At 47.9% G+C, this 21013-nt stretch overlaps 2 protein-coding genes across 3 annotated transcripts in view; one reads left to right on the top strand and one right to left on the bottom strand.

The window, feature by feature from the left end:
• Positions 1–1885: 1885 nt before the first annotated feature.
• Tomm34 (translocase of outer mitochondrial membrane 34) lies at positions 1886–18416 on the bottom strand. 2 transcript variants are annotated; one of them, XM_015999151.3, is made up of 7 exons: positions 18062–18416; positions 13800–13899; positions 12480–12632; positions 8935–9101; positions 6381–6528; positions 3039–3165; positions 1886–2829 (listed from the first exon to the last, which is right to left on the bottom strand). In XM_015999151.3, the coding sequence occupies exons 1-7, from the start codon at positions 18186–18188 to the stop codon at positions 2725–2727; spliced, it is 927 nt and encodes a 308-aa protein (XP_015854637.2). In that variant the 5' UTR covers positions 18189–18416; the 3' UTR covers positions 1886–2724. The 2 variants fall into 2 exon arrangements, with proteins under 2 accessions (XP_015854637.2, XP_006971073.2); XM_006971011.4 differs by lacking the exon at positions 18062–18416 and adding an exon at positions 17624–17958.
• Positions 18417–20732: 2316 nt separating this feature from the next.
• Stk4 (serine/threonine kinase 4) overlaps positions 20733–21013 on the top strand; it is a 97218-nt gene continuing 96937 nt past the window's right edge. The window contains exon 1 of the mRNA XM_042276772.2: positions 20733–20875. Coding sequence (XP_042132706.2) covers positions 20841–20875 — 35 coding nt within the window. The 5' untranslated portion in view covers positions 20733–20840. The remainder of the gene's footprint in view (positions 20876–21013) is intronic.

The following is a 21013-nucleotide window of genomic DNA, read 5'->3' as shown; positions in this document are numbered from 1 at the left end:
GTATCCTCCCCTGCCATCCTGAGCTCAGCTGGACTCTGGCAGCAGCTCCTGTGGCTTCACTGTATGGGTGGTGCCTTCCTTCAAGCGATTGGAAGGCTGCCTTCAGAACGAAAATCTGATGTCTCATTTTTTTATTCAAGTCTGCGTCATTCTGTTTCACCAAGGTGAAAACACTGTCATTTGCAGCCTCGTCTCATGTTGAGGACTTTGCAAATGTGAATGGTACTTCACTAGTCCTCCCTTAGTGAGTGCTCCCACTAGGGAGCACACATGTTCTGCTTGTCCAACTTCCCACCTATTAATATTCCCTTTAGAATAGTTTCCCATTGTCAGCCTATATTTATCATACAAAATGTTTCATTATCACATTTGTTATGTACAGCATGCACTTTGCTGATTTACCACCCTCATTGTGCCCTCCTGTCCCAGGCCCTTACACACACGCACACGCACACGCACACGCACACACACACACACAGATAAATCTAGATTCCATATATAAGAAAACATGCTGGGTGGTGACGGCGGCGGCGGCGGCAGCGGCGGCGGCAGCGGCGGCGGCGGCGGCGGCGGCGGCGGTGGTGGTGCACGCCTTTAACCCCAGCACTCGGGAGGCAGAGCCAGGCAGATCTCTGTGAGTTTGAGGCCAGCCTGGGCTACAGAGTGAGATCCAGGACAGGCTCTAAAACTATGCAGAGAAACCCTGTCTCGAAAAAACAAAACAAAACAAAACAAAAAAAAATCATGAGTCTGGTTTAATTGCTTAACATGATCTCCAGCTCCATCTGTTTTCCTGCAAAAAAAAAAAATTTTTTTTTTCCATTCTTTATGGCTGAATAAAACTCTACTGTGTAGGCCAGAGATGGTCCACCAGGTGATGTCACTGCCACAGAAACCTGGTGAGCTGAGTTTGACACCTGGAACTCATGTAAAGGTGGAAGGAGAGAAACAACTTCACAGAGTTCTCTGATGTCCACGTGTACTGTGGCGCGTGCATTCCTCACACATGCTAAGGTGTATGTGCACACCTCACTGTGTATGTGTACACTTCATCCATTCATCTGTTGATGGTGGTTTATACTGATTCATTAAATCTTGGCTTTTGTGAACGTTGCCACAATAAACATGGATGTACAAGTGTCTCTAAGGAGAGGTGACTGCTAGGTGTTTTTTCTTTTGAGACAGGTTCTGTGTAACCCCAGAACTCACTGTGGGTACTTTTTGAGGAACCTGTATACTTAGTTCCACAATGGGCAGCTTTTCCCTTTACTTTTTGTGGTGCAGGGTCTTGAACCCAGGGCTTCTGCTAGGCAAATGCTCTACCACTGGGCTACATCCCCTGCTCTTAGCTTTTTCTTCTGAACTCAGTTCACGCTCTACTCACCAACAGACCTTTACCTTTCCACTGTGTAAACCTCTTCATGGAGGCAGGCAAGGCAGCTGACCGCTGGATAGCTAGCTCCTCCATGCTGCCTAAGGCAGGTGCAGCTTTATACTTAGTTATCTGATTAATCCTTGTCTTCTCACAAGGCCACTCCTCTGAGAGCAGGGACCGATCTAGTCATCCTGTTTCCTTCGGACTATACGCAATGCCTGGGCTGTTCTGACAATTTCCTCAATAAACAAATGAATTCCCAAAATCAGTAGCTGTTTCTTCTTTTTCAAAGATCATTCTCTTATCTTATTCAGGAAATAACCGTAAGTGAAAATATTTTAAAATGAACATTTCTTTAACAGGGTTGAAATTCAGTAACAGGAGAGATGTGTTTAAGCTCTAGCTTGCTTTTATTTTCTGTTCTGTGCCATATTCAACACAGCATAACAACTGTTATCACTCCCGAGTTCAGATGCAAGGCTGAGAGGACAAACATGAAAAAGCCGGCTGTACACAAGAAAACCTTTTAATGCAACAGAAACACACAGTTCAATAAAATCCGTTCAATTAACTTTAACATATTAACAGGAACAACAGAAAACAATGAAGAAGCCTGAGGGGCTGCTGTCGGGGAAAGGTCAGTTCCTGCTCAGACTGGAGGGACACTAATCTCAAGGCGGCCTCTCTCCCCATCCCAGGAGGAACTCGGGCTCTTTGAACAGCGTAGGTAGCTCCATACAGAAGGCAGCAGCACAAAGCCTCCAAGGGTCAGGCTCTGCCTTCCCACAAAGGGCCTGGACCAAAGGCACTGGGGGCTCAACACAGGACACTGTGCCAAGGACAGGGTGCAGACAGCAGCTGTACCCTTGGGGAGATGGCAGCCTTGGAGAACCAGCTCAACAGGCTGCTCGGGGTGTAGGTAAGCCAGCACTTTAGCCTGTCAGCACTACCCTCCCAGCTCAGACTAACTGCAGACGTGTGCGTGGGCTCTGGGGACACCACAAGGCATCAATCAGTCTGCGGCACATCTGGGGCATGACAATTGCCAAGGACTTTGTTGATGAGGACCAGGCTGAAGCAAGGGGATGAGGCTGGGGCTGGACCTTCACACGTTAGCTCCAGTGGAGACCTTTCTGGAAATAAAAACTGTCCTGTGCTTGTCTGCAATGGACGTAATTGGGGCAAGCGAAGCTTCTCCGGTGGAAGGCTGCCACCTCTCCAAGGGGCCAAAGTGGGGTTGCTTTTGCACTCCCGCAGGGGCATGCTGGGTATTGGGGGCAGATGCAGGGAGGCCCCTAGCTTCCTTGTCTGGGAAGGTCGGGTAGAGGGTTCCTGTTGCCCTCTTGGGGTTAGTTCATGTTCTGGTTGACTTCCTGCCGTAACTTCTGTGCAGGGCCATTCCTGGGTTCAATTTGTAGGAGGCTGCTAATATCTGCAAGGCTGGATTTATAGTCCTATGCAAGAGAAAAGAAGAGTTGGGGAAGGGAGGAGGTGAGACCCACTGGAGTGGGAAAGCTGCTGAGGCAGGAGATGTTTTCAAACCCCAGACCAGAGCTGCTGAGGGCTTGGGAGGACACAGCAAGCGCTGCTTGGCTCGATACCGCAGGAGCCAGCACTGGCATAAATCGGACTACAGCTGGGTTTCTGAGCAGGGATCCTTTACCTTGAGTGCCTTGTAGGCTTGAGCCCGTCTGTAAAACGCTTTCACATTCTTTCCATCCAGCTTGAGGGCTTCTGTGCAGTCCTTTACTGCCTCCTTGTACTGTTTCAGGACCAGATGGCAGAGAGCTCTGATGGGGAAAGACCATCGCACAAGTTCAGTCACTGGTGGGTCCCCTAAGCAAGATGGAGGCAGTTGGGGATGACCCGATTTGCTGAGCACCCATTCTGTGCTGCTGTTTCTACCTCGGTCCTCTCCAGTCTAGCCTCACCTCCCAAGATTTAGGTTTATGTGTGTATGTTATTGTCACACGTGTGCTGGAGCCCGTGGAGGCCAGAAAGAGGTGTTAGATCCTCTGGAACTAGAGTTACAGGTGGCTGTGAGCTGCCATAAGGGTGCTGAGAACTGAAACTGGGTCCCCTGGAAGAGCAGCCAGTGCTCTTTAACTGCTGGCCATTTCTCCAGTTCCCTGGCCTTTTTTTGCAGATGCAAAGGCTATAAGAAGCTTCATAACTGGCTCAGGAGTCAAGGGACTTGCCCAAGGCCTACTACCAGTGAGAGGCAGAGCTGGAGTTCAAACCAGTGGGTCTGCAGGAACCCAGAGCCTGACCTTGCATACTTCTGTCATTCACCACCCTGCGTAAGGTTCATTTAGCCAAGAAAAGTTCTTCAAACATTTTCCTCAACAGATGAAAAATTTTACCCATTTTAAGAAAAAATAAATGCATGAATATTAAATACTAACTAACATTATGCCTGCTGACGTTTCAGGGGTAGAGTGTAAAGATGTAAGCAATTACTTTGGAACAATCAACAATAACATGGACTGGGCTAGGGATGGAGTGGAGAGCTCAGCACTGGATAGGGCCCCCAGCACTGTGTATCTACTGGACAACTTAGATGTTGAGTAGATGGTGTTCAAGGTACTTGCATGTTTCCAACTTCCCATACTTTGAAATGTCTCATAAGGAAGCCTGTCAACTTGGCCCCCTCATTCCCCCTCATTGTTTTTAGTGGATACAGAGCATGACAGTTGGATATGGCATCGTTTGTTTTACCAATTCCCTCTCTGCAAATATCTTCACTGTTTCCAGCATGGTAAGTACAGAATGCTGCAGTGAACTCCCCGGGGAAGAGGCTGCCAGATCAAGAGACACCAACAGCTCAAATTCTGTAATTGCCAGGCACTCTGAAGAAGTTACCAAGAGTCTCTTGTCCTATGACTGTAACAAACCTGGGTCTTAAATTGTAATTTCTGTGAAGATGGAAGAAAATGGTAGCTAATGAATTTTAGTTATTTAAAAATACAGAGAGGAAAAATTTGTATTTAGCCCCCACCTGGACAACCCAACATTATTCACTGACTGATACCTCTTCTTCCCACACTTAAACTAAACGATTTTTTCCCCCTGATTAACTCTGGAATCATCAACACCACTTAAAAACAAACAACACAAAAATCTACCTCAGGCTGGAGTACAGGTCAGTGGACAGTGCTGGCCTAGCATGCACGAGGCCCTCAGTGTGACGCCTGGCAGTATACCCCCACCCAAGGGGCAAGACCACATTTCAAATGAACACATTATAAAGGAGGAGAAGTAAACCTGGAGCCCAGACACATTTGTTTAAAGGACAGTATTTAAACAAATTCTTACAAGTTATGGCAAAAATAAAATATTCTTAGGAGAATGAGCTAATGGGCTTCTAGCAACACCAAGGCCAAAGAGCTTAGAGAAGAGAGGGATCCAGTAGGCCACGGGCTTCCTGTACAAGCTAGCCTCGCAAAGGAGGCACCCTGGTCCAGTCAGCTCGGAAAGTCATAGGCAACTCCAAAGAAGCAGCAAAACCAAACCTGAGTGAGGTAAATCTACTTAATTTCTTACGCCACCTCCTGTGAACACAGTTCCCACAGTCCACTGAAGAAACACTAGCTGATCTCAGGAAGCCACCTCAGGCCTGCACAAGTGTTTCAGTGTGTGCACCAAAGCACCTCGCTACAACCTGAAACAGGCTTTAGTTTTAAATTTTCTTCAGCTAAGAAAATACTGTCTGTCTATATGTTCCCGATATGTGCATGCAGGTGCACATGCCATGGCATACATGTGGAGTCAGTACAGAACTGTGAAGTCCGTTTTCTTTCCACTCTTATTGAATGTGGGCTCTGCGGATCAGAATGCAGGTCACCAGACTTGGGTGGTGAGTACCTTTACCTGCTGAGTCATCTCACTGTCTGGAAACACGTTTTATCTTAAAAGTTTTTACTGAGGAACAAGGAAGTTCTATCAGATCAGACTTTTTGAAAGGATTTATTGTTTTGTGTGCCTGCATGTGTTTATGTGCACCATGTGTGTAAGTACAGTGCCCAGAGAGGCCAGAAGAGGGCACTGGATCCCAGTAATGGAAGTTAGAGGTGGCCATGAATTGTCTGATACGGTGCGAACTACTCATGCTTAGCTATCTCTCCAGCTCCCAGAGTCAAGATGTTCCAACTAGACTTCTGAATGCATGTCATGTGGGAATCAATGATAAATGTGTGGGGGAGGCAGCGCCTCTTGCTGACTGTCTCAAGCTTCTGACAATAAAAGTAATGGATTTCACTGGAGCCAGAAGTTAGACAGCATCTTCATTTTCTCAACTTTAAAATCAGTAATACTGGTCTCTGTCACCTACACTGTTGAACATCAGTATAAAGCAGTGAGTACCACACAAGGGTGTGTGTGTGTGTGTGTGTGTGTGTGTGTGTGTGTGTGTGTGTCCTATCTCTAGTCACCTAAACTGCCAAATATCAGTATAGAGCAGTGAGTCCCACAAGAGGGGGAGGAGGGTCCCCCCGGCTCCTGTGCCTCCCAGCTCGGAGCTTCCCAATAGCAGTTCCTGCTGCTCTGCACTCAGCCAGAAGGCACTCTTTCTTCCTGACAATAGTTACTCCTTTGTAACTATTGTCTTTCTTCCTGCTCTAGCCAGACAATAGTTACTCCGCTCGCTGGGCTCTAGGCCAGAACTGTCAGAAACAGGTTGGCTAGAGCAACCATGGGCAGAGAGCAGGTTACTGAAAGCTTAAAATTCTGGGATGAGGGCTAGGACAGACAGTGAAGACGACTGCTGAGCAGCTCTTTACGTCTCTACCCTTTACAGCGGCCGCTATCAATACCTTGTTCACGGTTCTGGGGTAGGTGGGAATGCACATGACTTCCTCTACAATCAGGAGTCTGTGGTAGGCAAGCACGTATCCTCTGAGCTACATCCCCACCCCGGAGCCCACGGCAGGCGAGCATCTCCCCGCTACACCCCAGCCTTCAGAAAAGCCTTTGGAGAATCCCGAGGCCAGAGCTGCGCAGAAGATACCTGTTGCTGTATGTGGCAGATTCCAGGCTACTACACAAGAGGCTTTCACTGTACTTCTCAATAGCTTTCTTATGGTTGCCCTTCTTTACAAGCTCATTGCCTTCTTCCTTCAGAACTCTGGCTCTCTCCACATCCCCAGCAGAAGGCACTAGACACAAATTCAGAAGAGGAAAAAACCATGGATCAGGTGCTCAAAGGAGATCAGTGAGATCTCTTCAGCAGCATCTCTTCCAAGTCAGGGACTGCCTGGGCGGCTGCAGACCACTCCTCCTGACTACTCAGTCCCTAATTAATGGCTTTTAGTCAATTAAAGGTTTTTGTTAGAAGAGAACGGAGACTCACAAACACATTTACACATGCATCATATATACATGATAAAAAGCAAGCCAGGTTTACTTGTGGTACTGCCACTGGGTAGCTGGAATGTTCTGCACGACCCACTTAACTTCAGTACCTCCGTTTCCTCCCCAGTGTGAAGGGCTATGTCAGGATCAGATCTGAGAATAATACAGGCCAAAGTGGAGAACAGCCTACAAACTTAATGAGAAGCATCTAGTAAAGCAAGGCTGCAGCTTCTGGGCTTCAGAAAGGGGCTGAGAGGCTTGTCTGATGTGCTGGGGGCCTGTGAGTACCCACTTCCACCTGCCCTGCAGCTCTGCCCCAGCCCTTAGCGGAGAGAGCAGAGAACAAGGTGAAACCCAAGCTGCTCACACTAGTGTGTGAAGGCCCTTGACTGTGTGGCTCCAGTCAATTGTCCCAGTCTCATTCCCAGCACCACATTTTAATCTTTAAAACACTCGGTATTTTCAACCAGGGTAAAGTTACGGGAATAAAACCAGTGCTACGACTCATCCTCTGCTTAGGAATTATTACTAGGACCGGAAGCCCTGTGGACCCTCCCCAACCCATCCACTCTTGAAAGACTATTCTTTCTAATTCTGTGCTTCCCCCTTCCCTTAAGCTAACTATCTCAATCCATATAAACCACAGCTGTGGATACAAAAGCACCTATAAGCCACTTGTCATGGAGCGTCCTATAAAGAAGCAAGTATTTCCATATAGTCTCTTATGGCTTGGTTGCTGTCCCTCAACATTCTATTCCTGACATTTGTCTATGTTGATACATTTTCACTTCCAAAATTCCAGGATCTGTCCCCTCCTCTCGTTTGTGGAGACCTGGGTTATTTCTAGTTTTGTTTTGCTATCACAAAACATTCTGCAGTGACCACTCCTGTGCACAGGAGCGTGAGTTTCTAGAAGCAGCCCAGCAGGGTGGATGCATACAGACTCAGTTTCACCTGGGCTCTGCAATCCGTCCCCTGCAGTCATGTTTATTCATGCATTTCCCTTCTCCAGCTCCTTCCATTGCTTCTGCCCCCAATTTTCCTCCCTAATGACCTCATCCTTTAAGGTCCAGCTCAAGATATCACTTTTATCACGCCCTAGTGTGAGCCTTGCCTTGACTCCTCAATGTCAACTTCCCAAACACTAACAATTCCACGGCACCTGCTTTTCCTCCATAGATCTTAAAACACCATCAACATAACTCCATTTTTCCCTAGACCAGGAGCTCCCTAAGGGTCAAGTTCTGTCCCTGTCTCTGCTGCTTAGCACAGGGCCTGTACCACATGGCTCAGTGACTCCAGAGGAACAAAAGAAAAGCCAGGTACCTTGAGGCCATCTAGTTCATTAGCACTCCGTAATTTCCTTCTAAGAGTGGAAAACAACAACCAGGCTCCCACATGCTGTCTAGGGAGCTTCCTGCAAAGAGGAGTAATGTTGCCCTCTTCCACTAAAACTAACTTGTCCATAAAAGAGCTCTGCCTCTGTCCCTTCTGCACTCCCATCTTGACTCACACTTGCTAGTCTTGACTCACACTGGGACAGTTCTCCTGGAACATTAGTGAGAGCTTCCCAGCAGACAATCCCCTGGTTGCCCAGCTCTCTGTCTTTATTCATTCTTTTCCAGGTTCACCCAAGACATGTGTTCTCAGGAAGGCATCACTTTCTAGTTATGGGGATGATACCAGGGAAAGGGGGGGCGGCGCTGAGACAGTTATAAAACTTCATCTCTTGGTTACAGGAGCCTGTGACCAATCACACCAGGACACTGGGAAAATACAAGCTAAGTTATATAGAGGAAGTGACTTAACTGAATTGAAAAACAAAAAAAACGATTGAGTTGAGGGGCAGGTAAGAGTGGGATGGAGTTTTTGGCATGACATCTATAATTATGAGCCAATACATTTCCTTTATTATTTTGCCATGTTGGAAGTTTCTGTTCTTGCAATCAAAAACATTCTAAGCAACACACTCCAAGTACTGCTAGTGAATGAGAACTAGCACTTGCACCCATGTCCCAGGCCGGTTTACACATCTTGTATCACTTAAGCCTTTCATTGACGACTTCACTGTCCAGTCAAGGAGATAATCTCTAAGAAGTTGAGACCCTTTTATGATGTTTTTCATTTTATTTATTGCCTAACAGTTACATGAGGCCAACTCTTGGAAGGCCACTCTAAACTTCTTAGATTGACACTTGGAAAGAGCTCACCTCTGCTCTTTGCAGTTGTCTCTTTGGATTTGTTTTTAGCTGTCTCTTTGTGATTCTCCGAAGGCATGGAATTCCATCTCTTCTGGGCTGAAACAGGCACCACAGGAATGGGGGGCAGCTTCAGGCGCCACTCAGGCCCAAGTGAGTCCATGAGAGCTCTAGTGATTCTGGAAGGAAAGGATGAGGAGTTGCATGAGGTGTCTCGCCAGGTCAAGCTGTTCCTCTTTCACCCCAAGGGATGGAGGCTCCTTCACAAGGCAGGGCATACCCCCCACTATTTGTATTTCCCACATGCTCTAACAGATGAATGGGAGCCTACTCCTCACCAATTCCTTCTCAGACCTGACACCACAGGACACTTTCCCTTAGCCTGGCTGCCAAACATGAATTTTAAGGTCCCCCTGCTAGTTGTTAAAGGTAAACTTTGCATAATACTCCCAAGAAAGGATCCCATTAAAAAAAACAAAACAAAACCGGACAGTGGTGGCATCCCAGCCCTTGGGAGCAGAGGCAGGTGAATCTCTGTGAGTTCGAGGCCAGCTTGGTCTACAAAGTGAGTTCCAGGACAGGCTCCAGAAGCTACACAGAGAAACCCTGTCTCGAAAAACCAAGGGGGAAAATATATATATATAATATTTTCTCATGGAAAGTAGTTCAAAGCATACAAACACCTGTCATTTGCTTACTGTTCAGACTGGATTTTCTTGTAAGTGTCAATCAGCCCATTCAGCAATACTAAAACCTCAGTGGTTCCATTTGCAGGCTAATATGGCCTGTGGGTTCTAGCATTCTCCCTCCTCTCTATTTTTAGTGTGTGTCACATCCACTCCTGACTCCAATGGCTGTGTGGCTCAGTGGTAGAGTGTCTGCCCAGCACATACAAGGCACTAGGTTTGATCCTCAGCAAACGAGCTCCTTCTCCCCGACCTTATGCACATCTCCTCTGCATTACACAATTCCTTCCGTTTTCCATTCCTACTCTGGAGAGCTAGCTAACTCCTGCTTATTTCATTTTCAACTTAAAATGGTGTTCTTTGCCCATGAGGTCCATGTTGTTAGTGGAAACGGATTTCTGGCACTTAGTACATCACCTGGCTCCCACCAAGACACAGTAAGTATGCGTGCGCTACAGGAGTGAAGAAAACTCCTGCATCCTCTTCCTGTGTTATAAGACTAAAACCACACAGACAGAAACCACAGCAAATTCACAGCCTCTCACTAGGCTTTGGAGCAGTTTTCTTGCTTGGCCCAGCTATTCCAATTCCTATTCCCTAACATTTTTTCAAAGCGTTCTCTCTTATTCCCCAAATAAAAACCTGGTTACTCGTGACGGTTAATCTTAATTGTCGGGGCTGGAGAGAGAACTCAGTGTGTAAGAACACTTGTTTTTCAGGTTTCTAGCACCCACATGGTGGCTCACAACCATCTGTAATTCAAGTTCCAGGACATCCCACATCCTCCTTTGACCTCTGAGGGCACCAGGCATGCACGTGGTGCACATACACACAGGCAGAGAAACACTCATAAAAACAAACAAGCAAACAAAACCCTCAATTGTCAACTTGATGAGATCTGGAACCACCAAAGGGACAAGCATCTGGGCAAGCCTACCCGTGAGGGGTTATCTCCATAAGTTAACTGAGGTGGGAAGCCCACTCCTTCCCTGAGCTTCGGTCCTGGACTGCACACAATGGCGAAGCCAGCTGAGCATCAGCACTGACCACTCTGCTTCCTGACTGCAGATGAAATGTGAGCAGCTGCCTCAAGCTCCTGCTGCCTGCCACGATGGACTAGATCCTTTAGCTGTGGGCCAGAATAAACCTTTGACCTTTAATAGTTTTTGTCGGGGTACGCTATCACAGCACCAGGAAGGTAGTTAAGATACCGTTCAATCATCCCTACTTCTCTCCTGTCACAGATAGCCAACCTGTTCCGTGTAAGCTCTGGGCCCCATCCATCCCTGCCTCTTTCAGGGACCTCACCTGGGCAGCATCTTTCTCCCAAGTGACTGACTCCACACTAAAGTCCCTTCAACCTGCTCACGTATATAACTCTCCTGGACACCCCTTACCACTCCAGCTACACTCCCATCTCCCTTCATAACCTGCCATCTGCTTCTGACCTCACTGAATTGCTGCTCTCAGCCTCACTAGTGACTTCACTATGAAAAGCACTCTCTGGCCTCTCTTCTGTCCTGGAGAATGTATGCTGGCCACTCCTGTACTTAACACTGCATGACTACCTTGAACCTGTGCAATACTGACGAGTACTCCCTTGGAGGCCAAGAGCTGTGTAAAGACAGAGAGGTATGTCTCATTCAGCAGGTCCTTGTGCAAAGTCTGGCACAAAACTAGTAGTGTTTAGTGAATGACAAAAAGACTCCAAGAGAAAACTGGGTGTTGACACAAGCCAACCAAGAAACCAAACATAGACCATATTACACTGTTTGGTGCTTGGGCTTTCTAGCAGTCCACATGAACAGGAATCCTGATCAAATATACAAACAAAAGATAAAGAAAAATCTAGTGATGGCTCAGGAGACCAGAATCCCACCTGGCAGCATTCTAGCTCCATGTGTTTCTTACTCTCCAGTCAGAATTAGCACTCTGAACATGAGTGGGTCTGAATCTCTTCAATCTTGCTATCCTCCACCGAGCCTCCTGTACTTTAAAGAGAGCTCAATAAATAGCAGTGTGCGAATGAATGTGCACATGCAGCAAAAACCATCAATCTCAGTAATTCTGACTTAAAAAATCCACTTTACTATTAAGTGTAAGAGTCAGTCCACGGGAGTTCGAGTGCCCATGGATGCATCAGATCACTTTGGAACTAGAATTACAGATGGTTGCGAGCTGCCCAAAGTAGGTGCTAGGAATGGAACTCAGGTCCCCTGCAAAAGCAGCAAGCACTCATAACTGCCGAGCCATCTCTTTAACTCCAGTTACATATTACACAATCTGCTAAATGCAGCAGCAGATCCTTATATACTTAGTTGAACATATTAAGAGTTTTCCAAGTCTCTGTGGCCAGCCTAGTCTACATAGTGAGTTCCAGGACAGCCAGAGCTACATAGTGAGACCCTGTCTACCAAACAAACAAACAAACAAACAAGACTTTCCTAAGTCAACAGGGCTAAAGAGATGCTTATCATGTAAGCATTAGGGCCTGATTCTGAATATTGAGCACTTGAATAAAAGCTGCACATGGTAGTGTATGCCTATAATAATCCGGGAGAAGCAGACAGGAGGGTCTCTGGAGGCTGCTGGCCAGTTAGTTTAGCCAAACTGATGTGCTCTGTCAATGAGAGACTGTTAAAAAATAAGGTTGGGAGTGATAAAGGAAGACACCCCATAGCCTCTACATGCATACATGAACGAACACACACACACACACACACACACACACACACACACACACACACACACACAGTTTTTCAAGCACAGTCAAAGGGATCACACTCAGAAAACAACTAAAGCAATGGCCCAGGCCAATCAAGGGTACTGGTTCCAAGTTCCATGGAGAAGTCCTGCAGACACTGGGCTCACCTGTTGATGCCTTCCAGGGCTGATGCCACACTGTTATCAATTTGCAGCACTGTCTTATAGTCGACGTAGGCCAGGGGGTACTTCTCCAGGGCTTCATATGCTGATGCCCTTCGCAGCAAGGGCTTGATGCTGAAGGGAACCAAGGCCAGCGCTCTAGAACAAGATGCAGAAATGTCACCTGTCTGCTAGGCCAACAGGCTTCCCCAACGGTGTAGTGATTCAGGTAGGGCCATCTGTAGTAGTCAGCATAACCTAGTTAATTTCTGGCAGGAAGACACCATTTCTAGGATAGGTAGGGAATTCTCAACTTAGACTGAAGTGGGAAGGGAAAGAAGGCAGAGAACCACTACTGAAATGTATGTGCACATGTATCAATTTTTATGTCCCCCCACCCAAATGAAGAACAGGAGTCTCAGAGTTTTCATGTGGACATGTTTCCACACTGTAGTCCAGCAGCAGTAACAAACAGGCCCTGGGGCTAAGTTCACATTCTACCCACACTGCCACTAGCCACGGGACCCCAGGCAAATCACCTTATCATCCCAGTCTTTGGCAACTCATTCTGCTCTGGGAAGGAGGCTAAATTTACCGTCAGAGTGAGTACCCTGGTAAAGACAAAAAACCTAGCACAGGCTCCATGAGCGCACCTCTCTCCCTGTCCTCCCATGCATGTAAAAGAGCATCACATCTAGGATTAGCCAGAAGAACCCAGTTGGCAGCTGTATGCTGGCTTAGCCATGAAGGACAAAGGCTAGCTGGAAGAACAGGACAGGAAAACCCTTCAATGTCCTGTACACCTGTTACTGACAGACTGTCCTTTCTTGCTCTCTTTTGCCTCCTATCCCCTGCTCCTTCTGAGACAGGCTCTCACTATGTAGCCCTGGCTGGCCTGGAACTCATTACATAGAACAGGCTAGCCTTGATCTCACAAAGATCTGCCTGCCTCTGCCTACTGAGCACTGGATTAAAGGTGTGCCTGACCATCTCCGCTCCTTTAGACAATCGGTTAACACTTATCCCCCCTTTCCTTCCTCTTACCTCTCACATCATCATCCCGAAAACACCCGAGCAAGTCAGTCGCTCTAACTGTGTCTCACCCCACCGGTCTAACTTCCCATCCTACACCACTCTCAGAAGCACTGCCAAAACTCTAAGACAACAAGGACCCAGTGGGGCCTGTCACTCTAAATGGCCTGATAACATTTAGTGACACTTTCTAAGATCTGTCACAGAGGGAAATGGTGGGATTCTCCCGAAGAAGAAACCTGGCTTGCTCTTGGGAAACCCTCAGGCATTCCAGAGTCTCCCCGGGCCACTTACGAAGTGCAATCTTTGATGCAGTCTGTGCAGTTCCCATCCTTCAAGTAGCATGCTGCACGGTTGGAGTACAGAACGCTTTCTTCTTCGGGGTCTGCAGAACCTGCCCAGATGGAGGCAGGAAGAGCAAGAAGGTCATGAGTTAGGAGATAGAGGTCAGAGGACATAGGGATGCACCTCACAGCTGGAGCTCACAAGGCTCAGGAAATCACAGCAGAGGACTGTAGTCTAACCAGGCTTCTATCAGGCAGGATAGTACATTTGCCATTCTTGCCAAGACTGGGGAATTGAGATTTCTGGCATTCATAGGAACCTTATTTATTCCTCATTTAAAAACTGAACTTGGTAACAGATGTAAAGATAAACATGAAATACAGCTGGCTTCTGCCTCAGAGAAAGCAATGCTTTAATTACTTGGGTGTGTGGCTAACTTTATTACAGAATGCATGGGGCACTCAGTGGAAAAACACAAGGAAAAGGACAGTAATAAATGCCTGTCAGAGGGAGGTACCCAGAGTTGGAGGGAAATGCAAGCTAGAGAGCAGTGAGTTAAGTCAGAAAAGACTTTACTAGAGAAGTGGTAACAGAGCTGGCTCTGCCAAGACTCTGGGAACTCAAAGTGAACTACCCCAAAGGACAATTATTATTAGTCACTTCTCTAAAGCCAATGCTTACTCTCAGAAGCTGAAATCTCTCACTGTGACTATCATTGTTTTTATTTTTAAAATGTACTTTGTGTGTGTGCATGTGCCCAAAGAGGTCAGAGGACAAGCTGAAGGAGTCGGTTCTCTCCTTCCACCACGTGGGGCTGAGGAACAGAACTCAGATCATCAGGTGTGGCAGCAAGTGCCTTCACCTGCTGAGCCACCTCACAGACCTCAATGTTCATTTTACAAATACTTTTATTAATTTGAGTATCGTTAAACATATTTTGGCTGTATTAGGGCCCCCACCTCCTAGACTCACCCCCATTTCCATGTTCCCCAACTTTGTGCTCTCTTTTTTAACCCCTGATCTTCATTTCAGAAGAAATTTTCAACTACATTTTACTCACTAGCATGGGTCATAAAACAACACAAAGCACAGAAAAACAACAACAACAACAACAACAACAACAACAACAACAACAACAATTAGTGCTGACCAAGTAACTCCTGGGCATGTAGTCCAAAGGTCTTACTGAAAAATTCTATTTAGACATTCAACTGTCGAATACTCAGTATCCACCACTTTAGCAAAATCAGTTGTTCCCACCCTAGCCCCCTTTTTTGAGTCAGGTCTCACTGTTCAGGTTGACATTGAACTAGCAGTTCCCCTGCCTCAGTTTCCCAAAGTACTAGGGCTACAAGATTCAGGTCATCACACCTAGTTTCTTCCTTCTTTCTCTCTCTCTCTCTCTCTCTCTCTCTCTGTCTCTTTCTTTTTTTAAAATTCAAAACCAATTGCCTTTAATCTCAGTGCTCCTGAGTCAGAGGCAGGAGGATTTCCATCTTTCCATGTGGACCTTCCAACAGCCTTCTTGCTCCAGTCTCTGGAGTGCTAGGACAACAGGTGGGCACCTCCACACCCTCACTCATTCATTTATCTATTTCAGAGCAAGGTCTCACTATGTAGGCCTAACTGGCCTGGAAGCCCCTACACAGACCAGCTGGCCTTCATTTTATTTTTGAAATGGCTAAAGCTCCATCCATTCTCATCCTTGTCCCTCTGCTCCCTCTCCCTGGAGGCCAGCACAATCCTCAAGCACTGCCCATTTTAGTATACACCATTAACAGTAAGGTACAGACAGTATCGTTAAGTGGTTCCCAAGGGGCATCACGTTGCAACTTGCTTCAGGAAGTATGATACCATGTTGCCACTTGATATCCTTCATTCAATACTAACAAGAATCAACATAATAAATTTATACCTCTTTGCTCTTCTCTTGGGTCAGAAAATACACAGGTAAGATAAATACATCTTTGACATAAGGAACAAGTACAAGCACTTAAAAACCAGTAATCCATCTCAAGTCACCAAAGCACAGAGCTGCACACAAGTAGCAGGGCTATGTTGGAAAGGTTCTCAGAACCTCAAATCCAGCTGAGGGTCCTACACAATCCACTCAGCCCTCCTGAGCACTTGTGTGCATCCACATTCGAAGGCTTCCCTGAGCTCCTCTTTTACTTTATGTGCATTGGTGTTTTGCCTGCATGTATGTCTGTGTGAGGCTGTCAGCGTCACGTCCCCTAGAACTGGAGTCACAGTCAGTTGTGACCCTCCATGTGGGTCCTGGGAATTGAACCTGGGTCCTCTGAAAGAGCAGCCAGTGCTCTTAACTGCTGAGCCACCTCTCTAGCTCCAGTGAGCCCCCCAACTTCTCTTAAGGCCAAGAAGACTGATCTGAGAAGTCAAGAGAATTACCCACATAATCACACAGAAAATCAGTAGTAGGATCAGAACAAAAATCTGGTAAATTTAAACACCAGGGTAACTATTCTAAGGGGTCTCAAATAAACTCTCGAAAAAACAGCTTTTTCTGGGCCAACAGTGATTATATTTATTCCGGGAAGGGGGTTGTGAATAAAAGAAGCCAACAACTTCAGATTCCTCAGCAACTTCATGATGTGAGACCGAAATAATGTGAGAAGCCCAAGAGGGTTTCCAGGGAGAAAAAACGGGAGCTTGAAACTATAAAAACGTTAAACAAAAAGGAGGAAGTACTGATTCTGCAGAGGACCAGAGCTCAGTTCCCACCACCCACATCTGGCAGTTCACAAGTTTAACTCCAGCTCTAGGGGAAGGATGCTTCATGCACATTACCCACCCGCCGCCCCATACCTATGATTACAAGTAAAAAAAAAAAATTAATTAATTAAAAAAACCTGGACTCAGAAATCAGACAAATCTATATTCAGATCCTGGGTCTGACATCTTCACTGTGCAATCCTAGTTAGGCAATTAATTCTTCAGAATTCCTCATTTACAAGTGTTTAATTGATTTGATCATAATGAAGATAAACAACGATAATATCTAGCACACGGAAAAACACTCAAGAAACGCTATCAAGAAAATGAGAATGAGGACTTAAGAGAAAACGAGATTCAAGGATATCCTCAAGTCAAAGCTTCTGGAACTTTGGGCAAAGCCTAGGAGAATCGATAATACGCCAATCCTCTGTTTCAAGCTCTTCTAATTAGGGGATACGATCTCAACTCTTTGGAGGGCTTAAACCACCTACACAATAAGGCTTTATCTACTTCATGTTTTAAATATTCTCGTTAGTAGTTCATACTGTTTAGTCTATCTGGATCCTTTCAGATGGTTCCCTACACGTGGGATGCTCAATGCCCAGCATCTCATGGACATCACCTCAAATATCTCAAGAAGTTGTGACTTCCTAAGGGATCCAACTCTATCACATTACCTTGTCTTAATAGCTCTAATCTCAGAGGTCTCGTTTACTTATTCACAAACATAAGACAACTGCCCCCATGAAGTTCGACCCTTGAAAAGACCCCATCACGCCACAGTCAGTCAGTATACAAAAGGTGCTCTACTGTATTGTAAAATTTATAGATGTGAGGAGGACCGCTATATCAAGGGTCAGAGAGAGGCCTGAGTAACTTAGGATACAAGCCAAGAGGACAAAAAAGCAGGCAGAAGAGCCAAATAAGTTTTCCATAGGATGCTAAAGTGACGAAGATGTGGGAGCGTGATAGGAGGGCCTGGTGCGGCGGTTGGCCTGGGAAAAGACCCAGAACACTAGGTCAACGTGAGGCCTGGGCGCCGATGCGGGTGCATGACGCCTGCAGGCCCGGAGGGGGAACGAGGGGCGGGCTCCTACCTCGCGCCTGCAGCAGTCGCAGCGCGCGCTCGTACAGCGCCGAGGCCTCGGCGTACTGGCCGTTGCGGAAACTCTGGTTGCCGGCAGCGCGGAGCTCTTCCACAGAGTCTGAGAGTTTGGGGGCCATCCCGGGAGACCGGCAAACAGGGACCACCTCCGTTCCCCGCAGAGTAGTGCGCAACAGCTTCCGGGCGGAAGCGGCGGCTGCGTGCCCTTAAGGCCCGCAGCCGACTGGCCTCGGGGGGCGGAGCTAGATGGGGGTCGCAGCTAGGCGGCAAGGGACGGGAGGAAGCGCGGGATCAAGCCCTGCGAGGGCCTGGTGTGGCGGTTGGATGCTGGGAAAGGAGAGCCCGAAGGCTGAGCCAACTTGAGGCTCGGTGCGGGGATGCAGGTGGAGGACGCAAGCCCGGAGGGGGGAAACGCGGGGCGGGTTCCTACCTCGCGCCTGCAGCAGCCGCAGTGCGCGCTCGTACAGCGCCGAGGCCTCGCCATACTGGCCATTGCGGAAGTTCTGGTTGCCGGCAGCGCGGAGCTGTTCCACAGAGTCTGAGACTTTGGGGGCCATCCCTGGGAGGGCCGGTAAGCAGGGACCAACTCCGCTCCCGGCTCGCTAGTGCGCAACAGCTTCCCCCCGGCAGCTGCGGCTGCGTGCCTTTAAGGCCCGCTGCGGACTGGGCCCGAGGGGCGGGGCCAGACGGGGTGGGGCTAGGTGGCCGGGGGCGGGCGGAAGCGTGGGCTCAAGCCCTTAGGTCTGGCCGCTCATTGTTCTCTAGGGGTGGGGCTAGGAGGGGCGGAGCCAAGAGGATCGGAGGCGGGGCCTTCGAGAACCCAGGCCCTCTGCGCGTGCTCAGTCTGGAATTTGTGGTCCACCGGATTAAAGAGGGCGATGCTCCACGTTTCTTTCGGGATTGCGGTGGCGACCGTGACTGAATCTCAGAAGGAGCCGGATTGTCATCCCTTGTGAGGCTCACAGTCCGGGGGGCCTGGGAAACAATCCACGACCGAAAGAAGATGAATTTTTCATCAAGAGATTAATATTATAAAGAAGCAAAGTGCGGGGTGGTGCAATTTTATGGAAGGCTTAAGGCAGCCTGTTCACGGCAACCAAGAGAACTTCACGGTCGACACAGTGAGACTGGCGAAACAGAAGACCATACACACAAAAGAATACAATGCAGGCCCCCCCACTCAAAAAAAAAAATCAACAAAATCCAAAGCAGCTGGGTTTGGTGGCTCAGGTCTGAAATCCTACCACGTGGGAGGCTAAGGCCAATGTAAGTGAGCTCCTGTTTTAAAACAAAACCAAGAAAACACACAACTATGTTATAGGAAATAACGTGGAGGCTGTTAGACGTGGTCAAGCTGAGGAAAGCCTCTGAGAGTAACTAATTGAGCTGAAACCTGAGATGTAAGGCGTAGGATTCCAGAGAGCTGCAAAGTACCTGGCATCTTGTGGGCCATAAAGTTTATTTAATGAGTGAATGCAAATGAATCAAGCACTTCCACTGAGGTTGGCTTCACTTTAAAACAATCGTTTTTAGTAGGTGTGGTGGGAATACCTGTAATCATGTAGTATGGAGGCTGCAACAGGAATATCAGGAATACCTGGCCAGCCAGGGCTACAACAGTGAGATGAAAACAAACCAATATATGCTAATTAAAAGTTAAAACAACAAAACTGCTAGTAAGCAAAACACCCCAGATTTGACCCATCGTGGTGGCACATGCTCCCAGCACTTGGGGGGCAGAGGCAGGCGGGTCTCTGGTCTACATAGTGAGTTACAAGCCACCCACAGTGTATATGAGATGCTACCTCAGACAGATCCCTACAAACAAACCCAAACTAAAAACAAAAACCCCCAAACCTCACAAAGCAAGTGTTAGGGCACAGAGAAGAAACCACAGAAATCTGTGAGCTTTGCTCTATCCGTCCACAACTCTGTAGTCCAGCTTGAGCTGAACCTAGACTGGCATTTTGGACCAAGTCAGTGGGTCTGCTGTTTCTGGGGGTGTGTCAGGTCCAAAGGGAACCCCCAATCCCCTCTCCTCCCCAAAAGGGCAGGCCTACTGACTAGGTCCAAGATGACCGTCTAGGCTCAGCTTATGTTGAATATTGACAGGGTAAACAAAAGAATTACTGGCCGGTAGACTGGTATATTCCTCTGGAACCTGTGAAACGAGTTTCTGTCTACCAAAAGGTGCTACTTAATATCTTCTCTTGCCTGTGGCCAAGGATACCTGTGGCTCTCTGTTGACACATAGCTGTGGTTACACATCAAAGCCCATGCTAACCTCCGGGCTCCTTGAGTCCTTAGTAACATGTACCTGTTATGAATATCAAAGCCCCAGGACGCTAGCATCCTGGCCCTTCTCTCCTCCACTATGCTAGCTCCCAGGCTGTTCTAGTTTCAGCTAGCTCGCTCCCCTCCACAGCAGCTCTGCTTTCTAGTTATGGCAAGTTTGTTTATTTTACCCGACACGCAGTTCTCTCTCTCTGCTATTTTTTTCTGCTCCCAAGAAATAGTCCTAGCCACTCTGATTTTTCTCTCTGCTCTGGATTCATTCAGATGCTCCTGGCTGTTCTTTTTTTTTTTTTTCGAGACAGGGTTTCTCTGCGTAGCTTTGCGCCTTTCCTGGAGCTCACTTGGTAGCCCAGGCTGGCCTCGAACTCACGGAGATCCGCCTGGCTCTGCCTCCCGAGTGCTGGGATTAAAGGCGTGCGCCACCACCGCCCGGCATCCTGGCTGTTCTTATCTACAATAAAAACCTCCCCAGTCATGGACCGGACATTTCGGTGTTTTTTTTTTTTTTTTTTTGTTCTGTTTCTTAACTGCACTCTAGCTTACAGGGTGCTTGCAGCTTTTCCCTTTTTTCCCTAAAAAGAACTCAATTCTTATAAAGCCCATGCTTTGCTAATAGCCTCACTACAGGAGAAATTGGGGAACCCTTAGGCAATCAGGCTTCAAGTACTCAGTCCAAAGGCAATGAACGGGAGGGTGTCGCTAACGCTTGAGCCACCAGAGGCCGCCCGAGAGGCGCCTCTTCGGTTTCGGACTTCTATAGCTGCGCGCCACAGTATCACGTGACCCACGTCGCTCACGCCTCCCCCTCCCCGCCGCTTCCGGTAGGGGCGGAAAGCGGAAGTGTGGGAGGGTTTGCGGGGCGGGCTTCGGGAGGATGGAGTATTGAGGCGGTCTGGGCGGCTGCCGGCAGCGCCATGGAGACCGTGCAGCTGAGGAACCCGCCGCGCAGGTGAGGGGCCGGAGGCTGAGAGGAGGAGGATTGGGTGGGGAGGGATGGCGCGAATTTGCTGAGCGGAGACACCTGTGTGCAAGCACCGGGCGGAGAGGGACCCGCGAGATAGGCGACCTGGCTGCAGGAGCACCTGCT

This window comes from Peromyscus maniculatus, chromosome 4 (genome assembly GCF_049852395.1).
Source record: "Peromyscus maniculatus bairdii isolate BWxNUB_F1_BW_parent chromosome 4, HU_Pman_BW_mat_3.1, whole genome shotgun sequence".
NCBI classification, from domain to species: domain Eukaryota; kingdom Metazoa; phylum Chordata; class Mammalia; order Rodentia; family Cricetidae; genus Peromyscus; species Peromyscus maniculatus.
This window is presented reverse-complemented; position numbering and strand designations above follow the sequence as displayed.